The sequence below is a fragment of the Chiloscyllium plagiosum genome, chromosome 31 (assembly GCF_004010195.1).
Source record: "Chiloscyllium plagiosum isolate BGI_BamShark_2017 chromosome 31, ASM401019v2, whole genome shotgun sequence".
Taxonomy (NCBI): domain Eukaryota; kingdom Metazoa; phylum Chordata; class Chondrichthyes; order Orectolobiformes; family Hemiscylliidae; genus Chiloscyllium; species Chiloscyllium plagiosum.
In genome coordinates this window covers 27,494,558-27,510,041 of record NC_057740.1, presented here as the reverse complement: position 1 = coordinate 27,510,041, position 15,484 = coordinate 27,494,558, and the positions used below count along the sequence as shown (strand labels likewise).

General features: G+C 40.0%; 1 protein-coding gene across 4 annotated transcripts in view; it reads left to right on the top strand.

The window, feature by feature from the left end:
- The window catches only part of cbarpb (CACN subunit beta associated regulatory protein b), a 202,512-nt gene that overhangs the window by 158,635 nt on the left and 28,393 nt on the right, over positions 1-15,484 (top strand). For all 4 annotated transcript variants that reach the window (XM_043721246.1, XM_043721244.1, XM_043721245.1 and 1 more), the window contains one exon: positions 2,177-2,381. In XM_043721246.1, the coding sequence (XP_043577181.1) occupies positions 2,177-2,381 (205 nt within the window). The remainder of the gene's footprint in view (positions 1-2,176; positions 2,382-15,484) is intronic.

Here is a 15,484-nt window from a genome sequence, read left to right as displayed (position 1 = left end):
TTTATCCTATCCATGCCCCTCATGATTTTATAAACCTCTGTAAGGTCACCCTTCAACCTACCGTCCTTCAGAGTAAACAGCCCCAACCTATACAACTTCTCCCTATAGCTCAAATCCTCCAACCCTGGCAACATCCTTGTAAATCTTTTCTGAGCATCCTTCTGATACGAAGGAGACCAGAATTACACACAATATTCTAAAAATGGCCTAACCAATGCCCTGTACAATCACAACATGACTTTCCAACTCCTAGGAGAAAGTGAGGTCTGCAGATGCTGGAGATCAAAGTTGAAACTTTATTGCTGGAACAGCACAGCAGGTCAGGCAGCATCCAGGGAACAGGAGATTCGACGTTTCGGGCACAGGCCCTGAAGAAGGGCCTGTGCCCGAAACGTCGAATCTCCTGTTCCCTGGATGCTGCCTTTCCAACTCCTATACTCAATGCTCTGACTAATAAAGGAAAGCATACCAAATGCTTTCTTCACTATCCTATCTACCTGTGACTCCACTTTCAAGGAGCTATGAACCTGCACTCCAAGGTCTCTTTGTTCAGCAGCGCTCCCTAGAACCTTACCATTAAGTGTAGAAGTCCTGCTAAGATTTGCTTTGCCAAAATGCAGCATCTTGCATTTATCTAAATTAAATTCCATCTGCCACTCCTCAGCCCATTGGCCCATCAGATCAAGATCCTGTTGTAATCTGAGGTACTTCTTCGCTGTCCACTACACCTCCAATTTTGGTGTCATCTGCAAACTTACTAAGTATACCTCCTATGTTTATATCCACATCACTTACATAAATGATAAAAAGCAGTGGACCCAGCACTGATCCTTGTGGCACAGGCCTCAAGTCTTTCCTGCCAAGGCATGGTTCCTCCTTATTCTACCTACCTGAACTGCCTCACACTTCTCTATGTTGGATTCATCTAGCCATTTATCTGTCAACTTTGCAAGCCTTCCTTATGTTCCTTTATTTTGGTGTTGCCTTCTACATTATTACCGATACTCCGAATTTGATGTAATTTGCAAATTTCAACATGATACCTTCATAGTTAAATTCAGAGTTGAAGCTGCTTATGTGTAGGATAAACACAAAGGCCTGAGTACACATAAACTGTGAAATAAAAACACACCCCTTCCGCTACCATAAATGCAAAACTTTCCTTAAGTCCTCAACTTGGCCATCCTTTAATCCATTCTGCTTTCTGAGCTTTGACTCCACACACCCTGACCATTGTTACAATGTGAAACTTGTCAAAGACCTTCTAAAAGCCCATGTATGCAGTATTCAGTACATCATCCTTGTCTTCTCGTTATTTTATATACAAAGAATTCCTTATGTTTCATCATTTATGACCCTCCCTTTTATTTCCAGTTTATCATTTTTTTTATCTCTGTAGATGTTTCATTAGTTTGCCTTTTAACAAACATTCTTGAATCTTTCTAATTACTGATATTAAGCTAACTCGCTTGTATTTCCCTGGACTCAATCCCATCTCTCTCTTTGAAACTGAGGATTATATTTTTTCTTTGCCAGTCCACTGACCCAATTCTTTTCACTATTGTTTTTACTTGCTAGCACTTTGTTCTCTCCTCCCAGTGCCTTTGAGAATCTTTAAGTTGCAATACCTGTAACTCCTTTCTATCTTAATTGTTGGAATAGCTCTCTTGACCTCGTCTACTGTCATTCATTCCTCTTTGGTAATCTTTTCAGTGAGAACTAAGATAAAATTTATATTCGGTTTTCTTGCCATTTCAGTATCATCTCATGTGGGGATAACTTGCTCATTTCATAGTGGCTACTCTGTGTTACTTATGTGCCTAAAGAGTACTTTACAATTTCTTTTTATATTTCTTTGATACTTTTAGTTGTGTGATAAACAAGAAAATACTTTTTTATTTGCTTGCAAGCCTTTGAAAATTTTACTCTGTAGGCAAAAGACTGGCATCATAAAATCAACTCGTTCCATTAGATTCAGTCATTTCCTTTAAACAGACTTGCCTGAAATAAAGGGAGGTATAAATAGGTTGAAGTGTCACCAGCCGTGATTCCAAACTTAGACTTGCTTTGTGCTCATTTGTTCTATGCTTCAGCATCTCTCTTTTGCCTGAAGTCACCGCAAGGCAAACTGTCAGAGTGAATTTGCAAGTGATGTTTGTATGTTTTTTTTTGCCAGACTGAAGGTCTAGCTGGGAGTACCAAAGGCGGCAGCAGCAGCAGCAATGCCATTGAAGCTGTGACAGCTCCCAACCAAGGTCCGGTGCTCCAGTTCTTCACAAAGCTGCGGAGAAATGCCAGCTTAGAATCTGCAAGCCCTTATTTTAAGATCAAGAAATGGAAGTTTGAAACCAGCCAGCGAGCACTGAGCCTTGATACGAGAGGTAAGGTCATGGCAAAACCAGCAATTAATGTTAACCTATCTTCCTTTGATATTTGCAGGTCCAATAGAAAGTTAAAGCTCCCTTAACAAAAAGAGATTGGTCTTGGTATTCTATTTATCATAGAAACTGTTGCAAAAACTGTTGAAATAAGGACCTTAGCAGTCAATCTGAAAATATTGCATTGTTTTGTTGTATCTTGCAAATTTACTTTGCTACAAACTTTTTTTAAGTTCTACAGGCATTTTGAGCTTTTTATAGCGCAGTTCCTCTTTGCTGACTCTTGCATTTATTATTTTAAAGGAAACTGGGCTCACCATCACATGTTCAAGGGCAATGAGGGATGGGCAATTACTGCTGACCTTGCCCACAGTGCTCACACCACCAAAGAATTAAAAAGAACAGGAGTTTGATTTAAGTTTCACATGTAGCAACGTCCTGCAATAGTTCGAAACAAAGACAGAAGTTACTGGAGAGATTCAGCAAGTCTGGCAGCAACTGTGGAGAGGAAGCAGAGTCAACATATTGTGTCTGGGTTTCTCCAACAATTTTGGTTCTTGGTTCAGATTTTCAGTATCCACAGTTTTTTGTGCTTTATTAGGGCTGACACAGTGGCTCAGTGGTTAGCACTGCTGCCTCACAGCACCAGGGTCCCAGGTTCAATTCTAGCCTCGGGCGACTGTCTGTGTGGAGTTTGCACATTCTCCCCGTGACTGCGTGGGTTTCCTCCAGGTGCTCTTGTTTCCTCTCACAGTCCAAAGATGTGCAGGTTAGGTGAATTGCCCATAGTGTTAGGTGCATTAGTCAGAGGGAAATGGGTCTGGATGGGTTACTCTGCAGAGGGTCAGTGTGGACTTGTTGGGCTGAAGGGCCTGTAGGGAATCTAATGTAATCCATTGCAATGGTTTGTTTCTGCTAGATTATTTCTCTGATATATGAATTGGTGAGACTACTGGCCTGGTCCACTGTTATTCCTGTCTTAGGTTGGAAGTGGTTTTAATAAAGTGTATAGCACCTTGTAGAATCAAATCTCAGAAGCGTCCCTTTCATTCAAAACCATACACCCAGTTGTACAGCCCAGTATCATAAAGTGGTGTAAATTCCCAAAATTCCTTCTCATTTATATTCTTTCAAGTAAAAACTGGCTAACAGCCTTTGTGTGGTGTTTCCCAAATAAATCTGAAGAAATAAAATTCAAAGCCATGAAATGACACCTCTGAAAACTTAAACGGTTATTCTTGAAACAAAGTGTGAAAGAGATATTCAGTGATTATCGGATATTGTCCATTAAGTTTGTGTTTGTGTGTTGCTAACAACTGCAGTGATGCGTTCAGCCAGCCATTGGGAATTCATGAATTGGTGTGAATTATGTTTGATGAACTCATGTTGCAAGAGGATTCCAATACATCTCGCTGGTAACAATGCTTTGTATTCACTGATTAAAAACTGGAGAAAAATGATATGAATAGATCAAGGGAATCCAGAGGTGACGAATTAATTGTGGTTGTAGTGGTTAGATTGTATTTCCTGGTCTTTAAAGCTGGAAATAATGATTTTGAAACCACCAATGGCAGCTTTATAGAATAAAGAGGACAGCTCTGTCAGTAGACGTTAACTGTGCATATTTTGCAAGATGGTGTTTTTGTCTGTGATAGAGATAGGAGAAGGAAGGAGACGACATTGACCTCATTATTGTCCGCAACCTCAAAAGAGCTTCAGATAAGCCTTCATGCAAAAATAAACTTTATTTTCATTCTTCAATGATTTCAGTTGTTTGCCATACATTAGCTGTAACAGCTTTCCACAAGAATGTTATCGAATTATGATCTTAATAGAGGTAATGTACTTTTGTTTAATTTTAGAATTAAAGGCTTTAATGTACTGACATAAAATCAGGAAGGAACATTTTTTAAGTTGGCGTTTACAGACCATTTGGTGCAACCAGTCTGTGCTGCTTTGCTGGAGACTCTTCCCAATTTTTCAGTCTGAACCTAGCACAGGAACCATCTCGAACACAGAACATTGAACAGGACAGTACAGTACAGGCCCTTCAACCCTCAACCCTTTTATCCTACTCTAAGATCAGATTAACCTACATACCCTTCATTGTACCTATCATCATGTGCCTATCCAAGAGTTGTTTAAATGTCCCGAATGTATCTGACTCTACCAGCATTGCTGGCAATGCATTCCATGCACCCACCACTCTGTGTATAAAGAACCAACCTCTGACAGCTCCCCTAAGTCTTCCTCCAATTACCTTAAAATTATTCATGATAGACATTTCCGCCATGGGAAAAGGCTGTCCACTCTATCTATGCCATTCAACATCTCGTACACCTTTATCAAGTCACTTGTCATCCTTCTTAGATCCAATGAGAAAAGCCTCCCTCAACCTTTCTTCATTGGACATGTCCTCCAATCCAGGCAGCATCCTGGTAAATCTCCTCTGCACCCTGTCTAAAGCTACTTCTTTCCTATAATCAGCTGACCAGACCTGAACAAAGTATTCCAAGTCTGGTCTAAGAAGGGCTTTATACAGCTGCAGCATAACCTCGCAGCTCTTAAACTCAACCTCTCTGCTAATGAAAGCCAAAACATGCCATATGCCTTCTTGACAATCCTATCAACTTGGGTGGCAACTTTGAGGGATCTATACACATGGACCCCAAGATTCTTCTGTTCCTCCACAGTGCCAAGAATCCTGCCTCTAACCCTGTATTCTGTATTCAAATTCGACCTTCTAAAATTAATCACTTCACACTTTTCCAGGTTGAACTCCATCTGCCACTTCTCAGCCCAGTTCTGCGTCCTGTTAATGTCCCATTGCAACCTACAACAGCCCTCCACGTTATCCATCCCTGTTACTTCTGCACCTTTCTATAACCTGCCTCCCAATCTGCTCCTCCTTAACTCTGTTGCTATTGGGGGAACCTATAGAAAACTCTCAATAAAATCTATTTGGCCTTTACCTCCAGATGCTTCTCTGTATCAGAGTAATCATTGATTTATTTAATCTTGCTCTCACATTTTTCTCAGTTTCTTCCCTTGTTGGATTTCTTGATTGCATCACACTCCTCCATTTCCTCTGTTCCTTGGTAAAAGTACCAATGTTTTCGAATCTTTCAAGTTCACTGAATGGTGAACAAGCATTATCCGCTGACCACTAAGTCTCAAATATTCACGATATAATTCTAGTGAATCTTCACGATAGGATATCCTTCCTATAATGGGATGCTATTACATGCATTGCTGAACCTTTGTAAATCAGTCAGGTGAGGAAGATGCTTAGCCCTCCAACATTCTGCATCATTGCTTAGTCAGATTTACTTACCTACTGATCAGTGTTATTCATTGTCCTGAGCTCGAATAACTGGAAACTAAAGGAATCATCCTGAAAGAAATAAACAAAATTCTGTGCTTCAGGAAACCATTCTTATTTATTCAGTCAGTTTTTCAAATTTCAATATTAATTTCTATGTCCTTATTACAATGTGTTGTGAATCACAAAAGGAGAGAATTAAACATGAGATCAAACATCAAACTCTCATAACCTGTCGATGAGGTATTTCTTGCAGGTATGATCCAATTTTCCATCAACAAAATAACTCTCCACTGAAGCTATTGAATCTTTAGACTTCTGCATATACATAGATTGAAAACTGTTTGCTTGACCAAATCTTAAATTTAAGCAAGATCAGTGTACTTCTCATTTTTCTTTTTGCCCATGCATAATAGGATTTGGGAAGGATAAGAAACCATGGTACATGAAAGATTTTTTTTAGTGTAGATAGTGCTTTAGAGATAGAAATGAAATAAAAGATCACTTAAAATAATAGCAACAAAAAGAAGGATAAAGTCTAGATAAATAACATATTGCAATTGTTATTTAAAGTCTAAAAGACAGAAGACAGAAATAATCTCCTACGTAACCAAAGTAGTGCCAGAACCCTTGATTCTGGAACTCATGTTCCTGAACCCAGCAACAATTGCTTTCACTGGGGGAGGAGGGAACAAGGGCAGTTTATATTTTGCATACTTCCTGTCTTCTGTGTGTTAACCACACCTCAATATATGTAGATGTATTACCCCCAAGAGTACCAAGAGTTCCTGTCTTATGCAATCTCTTATGTGGTACCTTATTGAATGTGTTCTAGAACTCAAATTACATTACATCTACTCATTCCTCTTCAGGAACACTGTTATATTCTCAAAGAACTCTAGCAAACTTGTCAATCATAATTTCTCTTCACAAAACCATATTGACTCTGATCAATTACATGAAATGTTACTAAATGCTCAGCTACTCCTTTCTTAACAATGGACTTGAGCCAACAATGGATGAATCTATCTGGGCTATAGCTTCCTGCTTTCTATCTCCGTCTTGAACAGGAGCATCATATAAGCATTTTCCAATCTGTTGAAACCCTCCTGAATCGAGTCAGTTAGGTAATATTTCAATCAGTGCCTCTACTATCTCTGCAACCTCTCTTTTAAGTTCCTTGAACACAGATAATCTGGTCCTGGCTTTTCTGCCTTTAGTTGCATTAGTTTGTCAAATACGTTGTCCCTCATGATAGAAACTTCATAAGACCTCTCCTCCCAATAGCACCTTGCGTATCTGATATCTTTGTGATGGTTGCCATGCCCTCCATCTTGAAGATTAATGCAAAATATTTGTTTAAATTATCTCCCATTTCCCAATGATTGATTCCCCAGTCGTATCCTCCGAGGTTACACACCAACACTTTAGCTACTCTCTTCCTTTTCATACACAAGTAGGAGTTCTTGCTATTTGTTTTTATATTTCTTTCTAATTTACTTTCATAATCAATGTTTTCTCTTTTTATTAACCTTTTAGTCATTCACTACTGGTTCCTCAGAAAAGAAACCAACTCCCAGGCCTACCACTAACTTTCACTGCTCTGCACATTTTAATTTTTGATTGGAAATCTCCTTGACCATCTTTGTTAACCATGGATAGGTCATCCTTTTCATCAGGTCCTTTTTAACTAAAATAACATTTTGCAGAGTGTTAAGAAATATCTGCTTAAATCTTTGCCATAGCCATTGGTCTGTTTTCCAAGGTTGCTTTTGACATTCATTTTTCTTTGAAGAAAAGAAGAAATTAATAAAATAGTATGCAATATGCAAGGAGTCAATAAATAGAATAGAGCTTCAACTACACAAAAAATACAAATACTACAAGCACAAAACAAATCAAGAAAACAATGTAGGATCGCAATGCATAAACACATGGATGTAATTTGAAAGCTGGCAAACTGCTTTACTTTCCATTTCCCCAAGCATACCAAATATTTTCCTGTTTATTTAGTGAATAGAAGTTTCCAGACCTACTTGGAACTAATAGTTTTTATAGTTCTACTGGAATCAACTTGGGTCAGTTAGTAGAACATTTATCAATGTGACAGATGGAGTTGTGATTTAAAGCTCCATGAACTTTAGAATGTAATATAGACCTACCTGTTTAATGTATAACTAGTGATTGGTTTAGCTGTATCTTTCAGGTCAGATGTTGAACCATAACCCTGTTTGCAAGTCTGTTTCTTTTACTTGTTTATGGGATATTACTGGCAAGATCAGCATTTTATTACCTGCCCGTAATTGCCCTTGAAAGGTTGGTGGTCAGTCATCTTCTTGAACCAAGATATGGATGGGTTAGATACACTATTGTCATTACTTAATGAATGATTTTTATCACTTGTACTCTACAATGAATAACACAGTAAAATACAGTGAAAAAGCTTCAACTGTCGCCACAATCCACGCCATTTGAATATTTTAAGAATAAAATGATTAAGCTGAAAGAAAGTCTATCCTCATTCTGCCGCCTCCAACTGACCAATGATACCTGCACTGCCACCCCTCTGCCACCTGTGCCAGACCCAACAATATCAGAGTCACCACTCTTCAGGCATCACTGGGTCCACCTCGCCAACAGGCCACCAATGCTGGGTCCCGTCCAGGAACCACATTTTCCCCGCTACCAAGAGCCCCTGCCTCCACTGTTGCTCCCACCATGCCTTACCCATAACCAGGAGACCCCAGGTCTGGGTCGAGAACAACCAAGAGCCGCTGCGACTGCCAGCCTAAACCAGGAGTCCTCACTCTGCGCCTACCAGAACCCAGAGGCCCTGGCTCTGCTTCCGCCGCCACCTTGACGGTGCCTGGAGTCATCAATCTGGGCCTCCCGCAACCAGGAGTCCCTGGCTCCACTGCCAGGCCATGCTGCCGCCTCACCAAGAGACTCGTTCCAGCTGCCTTCCTCTGCAATGCTACCTTCTCAACTGCCACCAACAGGAAGAAGATGAAGAAAAAATAAACGGAAGAAAACAAAAAGTGTAAGGAAAGAAAAGATACAGCAGTCAGTCTAGTGCTGATGGGCCCAGGAGCTTGAACACTGACTTTGTTGCCTGCGCTGCCATCTTAGATGAAGAAGTTTCAGGATTTTGATCTTGTGCCGATGAAGGAGTGGCCATGTCAGGATGGTGCAAGACCTGATTGGAATTTTGCAAGTGCTAATGTCCCTTGTAGCTGCAACACTTGCTCTAATAGGTAGAGGTCACAGTTTGGGAAGGGGCTAGTAAAAACGCCCTAATATTCAAAGAAAAATGGAGAATAACACCCAGTGTCTTGGCCAGTGGTTCGTTCTCAGCCAATGGCTTCAAAATATGATCCAGTCACCAATTAATTTGATTTTGTGCTATTTTCCTGTGTAATAATTCACTATATTTGTCCACATGGCAGTGAGCATTATAAATTGCTTTAGGACATCTTGCTGACATGATCATGTGATATATATAATTAAGTTCTTTTTCTTCATATTTTTCTACAGGGTCTACAGCTTTTTTACATTTTTACACAATGTAGCTTAGACATAAGTTAGTAAAGTCATAGAGTGCTGAACAGTATTGCAATCTTTATAAGACTTAGAAGATAAAGTATCATTAGATACTGTTTGTTAAACATCTTTTGATCTTGCAGGTTTTAAGTGTGCTTGGTGAGTTACCGTTAATTATATTTTAATTATATTAGCTTGATTGCAGATGGTGCTTAATAATTTGGCATTCCCTTCAGACCACATTGATAAAAACAAACTAAAACTGTGGCAGTTGGGTGTTTTGAAGAGAATGTTTGTATTGTATAACTTTGTAAATAATTATATAAAGGTATAAAATTTGACTTCAGTTCTACCCTTCACTAACTGGCTTTTTGGAATAGAACTGTTATTGCCATATTAGGAAAAATTATAATACTACCAGGAGGAATAGCATCAATTTTACAGATATAGTGGAACACTGATAATAATTTGGACAATTCTGGTGGGCACTGAAAAAAATTCACAAAAATCACACATGTTCTTAAACTCGTTTTACTGACATCTGAAAAGGATATATTTATTTAGCAAAATATTAAATACTCATGGCCTGCAGAGAAAGATTATTGATATTCATAGTATACTTAATAGTGAAAGATGCTTAATTTGCAAACACAATGTAGCAGTGAGAGCAATAATAAGAGATCAATCTACTAGAATATTGTTCAAATATCCAACTTCAATCAAATTTGTAATGTAAAATCGTAATGTAAGCATAATTGACCTCCTGGTGTGATTTGTACTGGCGTGCTCAACTCAGTTATTTGCTTCTGTAATATTTCCAACATCACATTGATTCCTGTAATGCAGGATCTTTTATATGTTTTATTTATAATCCATTTCAGTGACTGAATGGACAAACGGACTCTCTTTCTGGTATATATTAAAAACAAATGTATTGAATTGTAGCTAAATCATATTAACTTAACAATTATTTTAGTGCAAAATCAAAACAGACTCTTGCCACCATCCATTTCACAAAAGGTCAGTTGGGTCATGTTTACCTCCTGTTGGCTGGATTACCATGCTCTGGTGCCAGTGAGTTGAAAATGGGAGGTGCACATTGGCATACTCTGCCTTCCTCTTACCATCCACCCAGGCCAAGTGGCACTGACATTTTACCGGATGGGGGGGGTGACATTGTACAACATTCCCCCCAGTCGGCCAATGGAGATCCTCAAGTGGATAATTGGTAATCGTTGGAAGGTCCCATCCTGCCACCACTAGTTCTTTAACTAGTGGCGGAGAGTCCCACGCTGAGAATCAAGTCACTCTCAGGGATACCCTAGTTCTCCCTCTTCTTCAGTAGCACTCATCGGGCTGCTGGCAGTCAGGAGAATACCTCTCTTTAAGGGGTTATTTGGAAGCACCCATCAAGGTATTAACCATGGTTCATCTATCCCATTGCATCTCAAAAACTAATTGACACCTCCCCCCAACCCCCACCCCACACCACCTCATACAGGGCCTGCCAACTTGCCACCCAGGGAGATTTCTGGTTCACTATTTGGGGTTGGATCCAGTAGAAGAGGCCACCCTGTGCTGAATACATTAATTGTCAGTGCCACTACATGTGGTGAGTGCTACCGAAAAAGAGAGAGAACTAGGAACTACCTCAAGATGGAGCTGACTATGACGGCCTCCTTCTTCAATCCGTAATTTAAAAATTGACAAAGTACAGTGAGGGGCCTCATTGTGGAAATAGTCCTCCAGAAGAGTGCCTATAGTCTCTCTTGAACATGTGAGCATTGCAGCCCTCTGGTCCTGCCAATGAGTTCAGCCACTCATGACCTGCCAACCTCCCAGTGGGCGGCTGCAATGTTATTGGATCACCAATAGGCTGGCTTTGGTGATGCTCAGAAAGTTGTGGGAAAATGGCCCTTGGTGGGGTCTTAGTTGGATATTATTGCCTGCTGGCTTAGTGGAGAGGATGCTGAGTACTGTACCAATGTGTCCCCGGGAAGTGTTCCACAGGCAGTGGACCAGTGTCATGGAGGCATGAGATGGGATGTCTGCTTTCCTGGCAATGCCTTCCAAACCCATCTCTGCAGATCTTGGAGAATTCAGACCCTTGTTGTAATAAATGGCCGTGCACTTGCAGCACAGTGAGTCATTGGATCACTGTGGTATGCCTTGCTTTAAGCTCATTCTTCCATATATTTGGCCTTCATCTCAGAAACATCTCCTCATGGACAAAGAGGAGCATTGGCAGCCTCAAAAGGCCAGGTCCATTAAGCATGTATGGTATGGTCACGGAGCAATTTTCCTAGACCTGAATAAGGAAGAAAAAAAATGGTTATCCATTTGAGAGAAGGGCAGCTTCATGCACAGCTCTAAACTGATTGTTTTCCTTGTCCCTTGGTTTAAGAACAGAAGTTCATATATTATCTCAAACCTTATTGCCTTAACCAATAATCCCTTCACCCTTCCACAACAATAATAGCCCTTCAGTTCACAACTGAAGACTTGAAACAGAAGATTTTAATCAGCCAGTTTTGGGGATAAAGACAAGATAATCTTCTATGTTTAGTGATGGAGGAGAAGGATGGAGAGTTAAAGTAGCATGGACAAAACCCAAAGCTGCGTCTCTATCACATCATCACTGAGATTAAACTGTTTGTTACAGCTAGTGTCAGCTGCATGCAATTTTGCTTATATACTGCCATAGATCATTGTATTACTGCGTGAAAATAAACTCCTGTTATTGACTGATGTCTATTACATACAAGTCTTGTGTGATAATAATACACCACATCCAGAAAACCATTGATATTGTTGGTGACAGGAGATGCCTGTTAGTTTTTATAAATCTGGTTCTCCTTGCTGTCTGTGGATAACAGAAGGTTGCTAGCAGAAGGTATTTTCTAGAGTCCTTAAGGGGCCTTAGAAAGGCATGTTATAGAAAGGCAGAAAATCTAGCATTTCTATACACACTGCTAGTGCACTGTATATGAAAAATGGAAGAACACTACAATAGAAACTATCCTGTTTGTGGACAGTTCAAGAGATGTGGGTGCCCCTGGCTAGCTTATTGCCCAGAAGGCAGTTAAGAATCAACCATATTGCTATGGCTTTCAAGTCATATGTAGGCCAGACCATGCAAGGATAGTAGAGGAAATTAAAAGACATGAGTGAACCAGATGCATTTTTTTACAATTGGCAACTTGCCATTGGGTTAGCTTTTAATTCCAGGTTTTTGATTTATTCAAACTTTATCCTCTGCCTTGGTGGGATTCGAACACATGTCCCCAGGACAATGGTCTGGCATTCTTGGATTGCTAGTCTAGTGAAAGTATTACTCCACAACCACCATCACCTCTCTCTATTTGGTGAAGGAACTCTGGAGAATTGCAGCACTGAATCATCAAGGTCTTTACAGGCAAGAACCAGTTCACATAACCTGGCCTTTATTGAAGGCCAGGATTGGCCTGAAGATCCTTCATTGTAACAAGACTGCTGTTAGCCTGAATACAGGCCTTCGTCTGTCTGAAATTCTGAAGTTTCTATCATCTTTTTTGTCAATCTGTTGCAATTTCAGAAACATTCACATTCTCCTTCCAACAGCCAAACAAAATCCATATTTGACTAATAATTCACCTCTGTTATCTTTCTTTCTATTCAAATCATATCTGTCTCTGAACCCTCAAGCACATCATCACGCGTGCTTTGATCAATGCTCACTGCAGCCCCGAATTCTTTTTCAGTCGGTACCTTGACAGAGATTTTCTAGGACTCGATTCTCTAATCAAGTTGGTGCAGTGTTGTGCCCTCAAATCTCATCCTGTCATCAGGGCTAAGCTGCCAGTTTATAAACGCCACTGAAAAATAGGGCAAGATAATGAAGTGAAAATCCTAAATTAGGGGAAAGTATTAAAGTGGTTTTGTGTTTGAATACAGAACAGGCATTTGGAGGAAAATCCGGGCATTGAAGTCTTATTTGGGCAGCATGTCTGTCAAGTCACACAGCTACTCCGGGGTTTACCGGATGCAGAGTCTCAGCAGAGCTGGATTCAAGTCAGCTCAAAAGGAATAAGACAAGTGACACAAATGTATTGCAGTTTGCTTTGTTATAGCCCTGTTACACACCATCTTTCAAGATTGATTAATGTCTGCTACTCTGTTTACATCAATGAAGTTGTTAATCATAGTTCTAATTAAATTTAAGAGGTTTTGAGATGGCTGGGTGCAGGTCAATAATGGACACTAAAACTGACATTTGTTGGTAACAGGAAACATGCTTACTGCCCGCTGACTATCAGCACACTAAATGTGATCTGAAGGGAACTGTCAGTTTCACAGGATATATCATTGCCCTGGTGCATCACCTCAATGAGCACAGGAGACACCTGGCTGGCTGAATTACATATGTCCTGTATATTTTGTCTCTCTGGTTAGAATGGACTTCCGCACAAACAAAGTTTGTTTATTATAGGTAATCAGACTGGTTGATAGGCAATACTAGTAAATACTCGTCTCATATTTCCACATGGGCCACATAGTCTAAGATTGACTTATTGGATCAGCAATGCACAGAGGTTTCGAGATGGCTGAGAAATTGAAATCAATAAACCTGGCAAGTTACAGTAGTCCCCCCCGTACCTGTGGGGGATACGTTCCAAGACCTACTGCGGAAGCCCGAAACCACGGATCGTAGCGAACTCATTCATTTAAATGGGAAATTTACCTTCCCAGCATCCCCCGTCCCTGCTTCTGGAATCTTCCCAGTAATATGTTTGGGCCGTGGTAAACTGCGGATAACTGAAACTGCAGAAAACAATTCTGAAGATATGGCGGTCGCCCTGTATATGTTGAAACGTATAGCGTTGGAAAAGCACAGCAGGTCAGGCAGCATCTGAGGAGTAGGAGAATTAACATTTTGGGCATTAGCCCTTCATCAGTTATATGTTGGCACCATCAACAATTAGCATACTCCAGTTGTACACCAGGGTGCTCAGGGAGGTATTATTTCTGCTCAGGATCTAATTTGAACTTTGAATAAAACACATTTGAATGGATTAACTTCCTTGGCACTTTTCTTTACCACTGTAGCTAATATCTTTGCCCTAAATATATCTCCCTGCAGGAGTTATTGCTGATTTTAGATTAAATACATCAGCTGTGCATTGCGAAAAAGTGCATGGAAGAAATAAAATAAACCTTTTAATCAATTCTATCTCAACTTTTCACTGGTTTTATACACTTTTAGTTATACGTTTGGAAGAATAGATGTGCTATAATTCAGAACCCTGCATTGATTGGTCCACGGATAGGAAATTATTTCAATAAATCTGGAATTAAAAGACTAGTCTCAATAATGATTGTGAAAATATCAGATTGCTACGCAAACCCAACTGGTTCACAATTGTGCTTTTCAAGTAGGAAATGTGCCGTTCTTACCTAGTCTGCCCGATATGAGTCAAGACCCACAGCAACGTGATTAACTCTTAGCTGCCCTCCGAAATAGCTAAGCAAGTTACTCATTTAACAAGGATTGACAGTAGTGTAAATTATGTGATTCCCAAAGGATGCCCACATTCATGAGTCAATAAAAAGAAATGCAGAGCTCAAAGTCTTCCTTTTTTCCCTCATAACACCACTTTTTTTTGATTCACTCTTTTTGGCTTTTTTTTCTTGATTCATTGCTCAATTTTCACACAGTTACTAAACTTCCCCTGTGATGCAGAACACCCAGCTGTTCCGTGTAGAACTAGTTTGTAAAGAGATAATTCATAAATCTGTCTCCAGTTTCAAAGAAAGGCACATAATTTTAAAATATTCCTATCACTACACAATCATTTTTTAACAGATACAATACAAACTATGACAGAAGCCAATAGAAAAATTAAATAAAAGAGATTAGGCATTAATTCAACTGTTTCTACAACCATGGGAGACTGGTTAGTAAAGTTAGATCTCACAGAATACAGGGAGTACTAGCCATTTGGATACGGAACTGGCTCAAAGGTAGAAGACAGAGGGTGGTGGTGGAGGGTTGTTTTTCAGACTGGAGGCCTGTGACCAGTGGAGTGCCACAAGGATTGGTGCTGGGTCCTCTATTTTTTGTCATTTACATAAATGATTTGGATGCGAGCATAAGAGGTACAGTTAGTAAGTTTGCAGGTGACAGCAAAATTGGAGGTGTAGTGGACAGCGAAGAAGGTTAGTGCTGAAAAATGTGTTGCTGGAAAAGCGCAGCAGATCAGGCAGC